The sequence below is a fragment of the Puntigrus tetrazona genome, unplaced genomic scaffold (assembly GCF_018831695.1).
Source record: "Puntigrus tetrazona isolate hp1 unplaced genomic scaffold, ASM1883169v1 S000000837, whole genome shotgun sequence".
NCBI lineage: Eukaryota > Metazoa > Chordata > Actinopteri > Cypriniformes > Cyprinidae > Puntigrus > Puntigrus tetrazona.
This window is the reverse complement of record NW_025048437.1, coordinates 240,001-247,500: the sequence shown is the minus strand read 5'-3', so window position 1 is coordinate 247,500 and position 7,500 is coordinate 240,001. Positions and strand designations below refer to the sequence as shown.

Here is a 7,500-nt window from a genome sequence, read left to right as displayed (position 1 = left end):
CTGAATGACGGGACAGTGACAGTGAATTCTGTCGGACAGGAAGGAAAGGAGGATCAGGGCACGAGGAGAGAGGGCAGAAATGTCCAAACACATCAGGAAATCATACAACACGCTGAAACAATGGAAGTAAACTCATCTAAACTTTATCACCATAAACCACGTCACAGAAGACTTTCTGCACTGGAAGCTGCAAATGCTTACTAATAAGGGATTAATTAGCTCTTAACTCATGGATCCTACAGTATTTTCGATGCAATAACAATGAATATATGATATATCCATATTCGACTGTGAATAAAATACCAGTTTATTACGGATTTACTAAATGATTGCTTTCTGCTTTTTTTTTAAATTTTACACAGTCTTACAATTTTTGAAATTGGGGTCATTAAAAAATTCACTCTATTCTATACAAATACATTAAATGGAGAACAAACTAAAAGATTAAGGTATCTGACTTTGAAAAGCTTTTAATAAATTATTTCAATACATAAAATTCATAACAAATGGAGAAAATAACAGCACTGTTGACATTTCACATCCATTGCATTTTTAAATGATCTTTTAGTGCTGTCAGGCCATTAACTGCATCCAAATGTGAGTTTTATTTACATAATATGTGTGCGTTTATTATGTTTTTATAAACACACGCATGTCTAGATTTAAGAAAAATATGTTTGTGTGTTAAATTTTTTTCAAGTTTAGATTTGTTTGATTATTTCAATAAATAAATTTCATGAAAAATGTACAAAATGTATTTAAAAACGTTACGTTTTATTGTAAATTAAATATCAGACAGAGATAAAAAATTAAATAGAGAAATAAGGAGAAAAAAAATTAAAGATCAAGACCAATCGAGAGCATCGGCGGTAAATAAAATAAAAGAGAAAAAGGCAAATACGCTAAAAAAGAAACAAATAAAAATAAATAGGATTTCAGGTAAACAATCAACAGCAGAAACAGAAATTATATAAATAAACAAACAGCAGCACTGTAAAAGAAAGAAACACAGATTGATCTCAGGTCACTAATCAGGGTGATAACGTGGTTTATGTTTCTAATTTCCACGTTATAACTACAGCAAACAAAAAAACAGCCGAATGCATCAAAGATAAAAAGATCTCCGTAACCAATGCAGATATAACCATAACTGTACCTTTAGCAGAGACCGTCCTACCTCAGAGAACAAAACAGCAGCGTTGCCAGAAAGACTTTCATTTGAGAAAAGCATTGGCTTAACTGATGCACCTACCCAACAGGATCTGACCCGAGGTGAAACATACACTAAAATACTCCCTTTCCACCGAACCAGCGTGTGTTTGCTCTGGGGTGTGGTGGTCTTCGGTCAGGAAGTGATGCTTTGTGCTCATATTTACAGGCAGCCGAGTCTAATTTTACCACATGCGCTTTAAAAAGTGTTGACGGCTGCATGTGGCTTCTGATAGTATTCAGATAATGAGTACGTGCCTAAACAGCAAATAAAAGCAGATTATAACTGAACTGAAATATCAGTGTTAGCCATGCGAATAAGATCTGTACAATCAAAGATAAAGCTGGAAACTTTACGCTGGCAAACCTAAACCATGTTTCCATGTTCTCACGCGCAGAGAGCATAAACTCTTTCCTTCATATAAAATCTCTTTCCACGTGCCAGAGAGTGATAGGAGAGCGGAGAACGATGGGGAATACACTGCAGTGCTTATTATTTCTAATGCAGAGCGCGCAACGCTAACCATTTCAAACCAGGGTTATTAGAGTTAACTAAAACAAAAAACACATGAAAATAAACCTACCTGAACTTACCTAAAAAAAAAAAAAAAAAATATTTTATTATAGCTAGTTGCCAAAAAAATGGGTTTGATATGTGAAAATGAAGATAAAAACAAATATATATATATATATATATATATATATATATATATATTTTATAGCATGTTTAAATTATTTTTAGTGCTGTCAAGACATTAATTGTGATTAAATGCATCCAAAATAGGTTTTATTGACAATGTGCATTTATTACGAATATATAAACAACATATTTCTCTTAAATATATACATGCGTTTATGTATTTGATTTATTTATATCTAATAAAAATAAATATATATAAACAAATATTTTCAAAATATATACTGTATGTGCATTTATTTAAATGTATATACACTTACATACACACACACACATATATACATATATACATATACATATATACATATATATATATATATATACATATATATATATATATATATATATATATATATATATATATATACATATGATACATAAATGCTGTTTAATTTCTTGTACAATATTTTTAGACAGTTTTTATCTCTCAAATGCTAATAAAATTAGTTAAACTTAAAGTAAACAAAATGTGTGTGTGTTAAATAAATATACACTGTACTTATTTTGGACGCAATGAATCATTTGACAGCACTAATTATTTTTGTTTTCTTTTTTGATCAAATCATGACTTACGAAAGAGTCCTTGCTTGATTTCACTTTCGCTTTAGTTCAGTTCAGTTATTACTCAAACAGCACTCTGTGGCGGCGCCGAACTGAAAGTCTCATTAATGTGCGTGTATTAATGCCACAGCTTCGTCATCACAACCAAACGCTACACTTTCAGCCATTCAGAGCGCTCAACCTCGAGCAACACCACAGCAAAAATCAAAAATCAAAAATCAAAAGGATCTGCTCTTACCTGGGAGAAATCTCCGTTCCGCACAAGGTCATGAAAGTCAATGTCAGGCAGGTCCAGAGACACCGAGGACGGGTTTGGCTGGAGCTGCCTGATAAATCAAAGAGATCAGGAACAATCTCACAGACAGCCCAATGTCTCTAATGCCATCAAACACTAAAGAAACAGGTCTGTAACTTCATTTAAAACTCCAAGGCCCGGTTTCACAGACAGGGCTTGGGTTAAGCCGGGATTTGGCAACAGTTCAATTAGGACATTTAAGCAGCTTTTAGAAATATGCCTTAGGAAAAACATTAGCGGTGAGCATCTTGAGGCAAAACCACGAACCTGACATGTTAAGTTTCAGCTGAAACTGCTCAGACACGCGTTGAGCCTCGTCTACGAAACCAGGGGCAGGTTTTACATGCATCTTAATTTTAACGGATCAATAATGGTTCTTAACTCCCGACAGCAACCTATTAGTCTGTGCCGCTTCAGCCGGTGAGTAAATAAAACTGCGCTAGACATTAAAACACTGTGGAAACGGAAAATGAAATAAGCATACGGAGAATTGGAAATTTACGCGGGGCTTACTCGTAACATTTTAAATAAAAGCTTGTCTAATAAAGCAAGCAAACCTCCTGTCTCGTAATCACTGCAAGAATGAAATCATGAAATTTTAACAAATGGTGTTTTTTGGTTGAATAGCATTTTAATCGTATCAGCGTTTAAATATTTTGCATCTCGTAATGATTCAATAAATCATCATCCCTGGATCCTTTTTATGGTGTTTATTTTGCATGCAGTCTGGAATAAAGCACTGCATGCACTATTTATTGTCAATACGTTATTATAACACGCAGTTCACTACAATACGTGTCTTTTTGCTTGTTGTGTGTGCAACTCACCTCCCAGATTGCATAGGATAGTGCTGGCTGTATTGAGTTTGCTGTGGGTACGTCCATGAGTTCGACGGATACAGCTGACTCTGGAGAAACAGGAAACAAACAGCACATTTGACACAGGAAGTGGCCCTTTGGAAACACCGCTCGGCAGAGATATTACCCATCAGCTCAAATATTTACTGGCGGTGCTGATTATCTAGTGACTCATCTTGACACGGTGAGACCCGACGCAAACAGTGCACGTACAGAGTGAAAACCAACACATAAACCACCAGAAACCAGGTGACGTGAGGCCGCTGCTTCTAGAGAGATGATTACCATTGGCTACCAAAGCACTCCAGATCCATCCCTTTTTGGACAAGGTTCAAGACCAACTAGAGTAATGGCGATGAAAAAAAAACTGCATGTTTTATCAGATTAAGAAAATCTGTTAACAAGAGCACAACATCAGAAAGAGCAGGATCAAACAGACAGGTATATATGAGCTGAATCGGCTATTAAACCTGAGCTTGACCTGGATTCAGAAAGGTTTGGAAGAGTCTGCATTAGGTTCTAGGCCATTGATTTTTGTTTTATTCTTATTATATTACAATTAAAGTTAATTAGAAATGATTTAAAAACTGATACATCTATTTTTAGGACCATTAAGTTTTTTTGAATTGTGACTTTTAAAAATTTTCCACAAATTTTGAGTTCAAGCTCTCTCTCTCTCTATATTTTTTTTTTCTTTAATTTTAACTAATGTCCTGAGCATTTGTGGTAAGTGAGATTAGAAAAACTGTTTAAAATGATATTTTACAAGAAATTAAACTTGATAGCAAAATTCAACATCAAATATAAAAAAAAAAAAAAAAATATATATATATATATATATATATATATATATATATATAATATAAATATTATTTTTATTTTTATGACAGCCAAGCAATTGTTTTCCCCAAAATCGCATTATAAAAAAATAAATAACACTATTTCACTTTTTTTTTCCAAGTACAATTATCATCAAACATTATAGTTAAATCACATGAAAACCAAAACGAAATCTAATAAAAAAAAAGGCCATATTCATTAACGTAAAAGGTAAGTTTTTCCCCCATATGACACTTACTCTACTTGCTCATTAAGAGCAATCTGATACTCTTTTTTTGGGGGGTAACCTTAACATTTACATGAATGTTTGTCTTGGTGTCGTTCAGACATTTTAAGGTACAGCGTGTACCTCCATGGAGCTTGTGAGAGGAGGACTGGGAGCGCTGAACTTTGGGCTCCCCAGCTGAGGGCCCTCAGGGTGCAGATAGTCCTCCGTGTCCATGACAACAGACGTGGCAAGAATGGGCATCAGGCTCCGAGCAGAAACATGGTCATGTGTCAAACCCCTGTCATTCTCCAGCCATCTCTGAGAGAAAGAGGGAGACAGAGAGAGGAGTCAGCATGATAATCACCGCAAATAATTTATTTGTTACAGCGTTCATAATCCAAACTGATGAGTTCTGCTGGAAATTTGCCTCGTATTGACGATGGAACCGAAAGTACGATCATATGATGCTGATCTTATAAGCATCCACAGCTGATTACCTGAAGCTTCCAGGTATATTTGACCTATTACCGAACGGCTGTGATACAAATGCGCAGATACAGATAAACGCATGCATGCTTATTAAAACATTTGGTTCTTTTCTGCATTTTTAGCTATTAAACGCATGCGTTTATGATTTTCCATTAATACACTGTTATCTTACCAGACGATCTGAATGAAAAGAAATGAAAGTTTTCCTGTCTTTATGTATTATATACACGAAATAAGGCAGCTTATTTCAGAAAGAAGGCTAACCGAAAGCTAAACGAATGCGAGACGGACAGGACTAATGGGTTAATATACAATATATTAAATATGTGATGCTGGCCTTGTCTGTGTGACACTTTGAGGAAAATGACACTGTAACTGTGTGCCATTTTTATTCCGATCTCTATAATACGGTCTGTGACTGACTCAACCTTAATAAACAGCTAGCATCAAACTAAAAACGTCTAACTATAAATCAGACTATGAGAAAATAATCTGTCCGAGCGTTTGTCAACCCGAAAACTATCAGCCAAACAGCACTGACCCCTCGAGCACATCAATTTGATAAGAGTACCAGCTCGTACTGATTATTACAGACTAACATAATTGATTTATTAACGAACTTATCAACTGTATGCGTGTTTTTTCTGGCTGCCTCAATGGAGCGCTATTGTTTGATTCGTGCTAACATGCTAACCTGACAGAAAACTCACTCACCGCGCGCTAATAAAACCCCCCTGTCCGCGAAAGCCCTCCACGAGCACTAACGGCCACTCAATCTGGGTTTTTCTCGATCGGTAAACGCGGATTGAAGGTGTTAATCCATATTTTTCTAGCCCTGTACGGTTGTTTACCTACTTCCTGGTCGACGTCGCCATCTTGATCTAGAAGACGGTAGACGCTTCCGCTGACGTCATCGCCTGCGGTGTTTTTTTTAAAGATAGGTGAACTTTGTGGACTAAAAAAGAAAACAAAAACTCATTTGGTTTACTATTTCCACCGACAAGAAAAAGACATTTGTAAATTTATATATATATATGTTTTATTCGTGTATTTTATGCTTTTGTTGTGAAGACATCTTGCAGTCTAAATACGTATATAGGCTCTATAAGTAAATATATAAGCCTATAGATCTGTGTTTATTTATTATTTATATATCAATACACACACAGTATGTATTAATATATGAAACAATTATATAAATATATATGTGTGTGTGTGTGTGTGTGTGTGTGTTTGTGTGTGTGTATATATATACATATATATATATACATATATATATATATATATACACATATATATATATATATATATATATATATATATATATATATATATATACATATATATATATATATATATATGTATATATATATATATATATATATATATATATATATATATATATATATATATATATATATATACATATATATGTATGTGTGTGTGTATATATATATATATATATATATACATATATATGTATATATATATATATATATACATATATATATATATATATAGTATTTACACATTGTATTATTAAAATAATAATAATTAAATGAAAATCATTATTTAAATATATATATGGTAGGCCTACTTAATTTTTGTGAAAAAGTAGACTTTAAAAAATCATAATAATTAATATGGATCTTTATTATTATTATGTATATATATATATATATATATATATATATATATATATATATATATATATATATATATATATATATATATATATTTTTTTTTTTTTTTTTTTTTGGCTATATTTTTTCTTTTATTCATTTATTATTTTTATGACAGTCGTGGCTAATATCACTTTATATTGCATTCATACCGTAACCAAAAACTGTATCTTTTAGCACCTATCTTTTAGAAGCGTGCTAAGGGTGACGTGAAGTCAGAAGCGTCTGAGGATGGCCGAGGCTTATCGACGGGACTCTTTCTCTAAACTAACGGCCGGTGATAGTTCAGAGTCCGTGGACTTTGAAAGGTTGATTCCGTCATCATCAGCTCTGAGAGAAAGACACGACACACAGCGACAGAGCCACACTCGACCTCAGGGAAATCACGCACAGGATGCCTTCTTACAAGCTATAGAGATTCATTTCAACAGCCATTTAATAGCATATATATATAAATATTGCTGGAGTAGTTCAGTAGAGCTCAGCTTACTTCATAATCGTGGATTCCTGATTTCTCAAATGGATTTTCCTCCAGTGATCACTGTTTTTATTCTGTCTCTGACAGCACCTTTTATTCTCTACACGATCAACCATGTGTCCTTCTTACAGGAGTAAGTTTGCCTCTTCTGTCATTATTATACAGTAATGCATGCGAACGAACA

At 33.6% G+C, this 7,500-nt stretch overlaps 2 protein-coding genes across 8 annotated transcripts in view; one reads left to right on the top strand and one right to left on the bottom strand.

Annotated features, from left to right (window-relative positions):
• Positions 1 to 6,053, bottom strand: part of sbno2a (strawberry notch homolog 2a) — a 31,671-nt gene extending 25,618 nt beyond the window's left edge. For 3 of the 6 annotated variants that reach the window (XM_043233449.1, XM_043233452.1, XM_043233453.1), the window contains exons 1-4: positions 6,008 to 6,053; positions 4,809 to 4,985; positions 3,590 to 3,669; positions 2,706 to 2,793 (exon numbers count right to left, since the gene is read on the bottom strand). In XM_043233449.1, the coding sequence (XP_043089384.1) occupies positions 2,706 to 2,793; positions 3,590 to 3,669; positions 4,809 to 4,928 (288 nt within the window). In that variant the 5' untranslated portion in view covers positions 4,929 to 4,985; positions 6,008 to 6,053. Of the gene's footprint in view, positions 1 to 2,705; positions 2,794 to 3,589; positions 3,670 to 4,808; positions 4,986 to 5,870 lie in introns of those variants that run through there. The other 3 variants (XM_043233450.1, XM_043233451.1, XM_043233454.1) reach the window with 3 other exon arrangements.
• A 1,120-nt stretch (positions 6,054 to 7,173) lies between these two features.
• The window catches only part of tm6sf2a (transmembrane 6 superfamily member 2a), a 12,276-nt gene continuing 11,949 nt past the window's right edge, over positions 7,174 to 7,500 (top strand). For both annotated transcript variants that reach the window (XM_043233490.1, XM_043233491.1), the window contains exon 1: positions 7,174 to 7,449. In XM_043233490.1, coding sequence (XP_043089425.1) covers positions 7,431 to 7,449 — 19 coding nt within the window. In that variant the 5' untranslated portion in view covers positions 7,174 to 7,430. The remainder of the gene's footprint in view (positions 7,450 to 7,500) is intronic.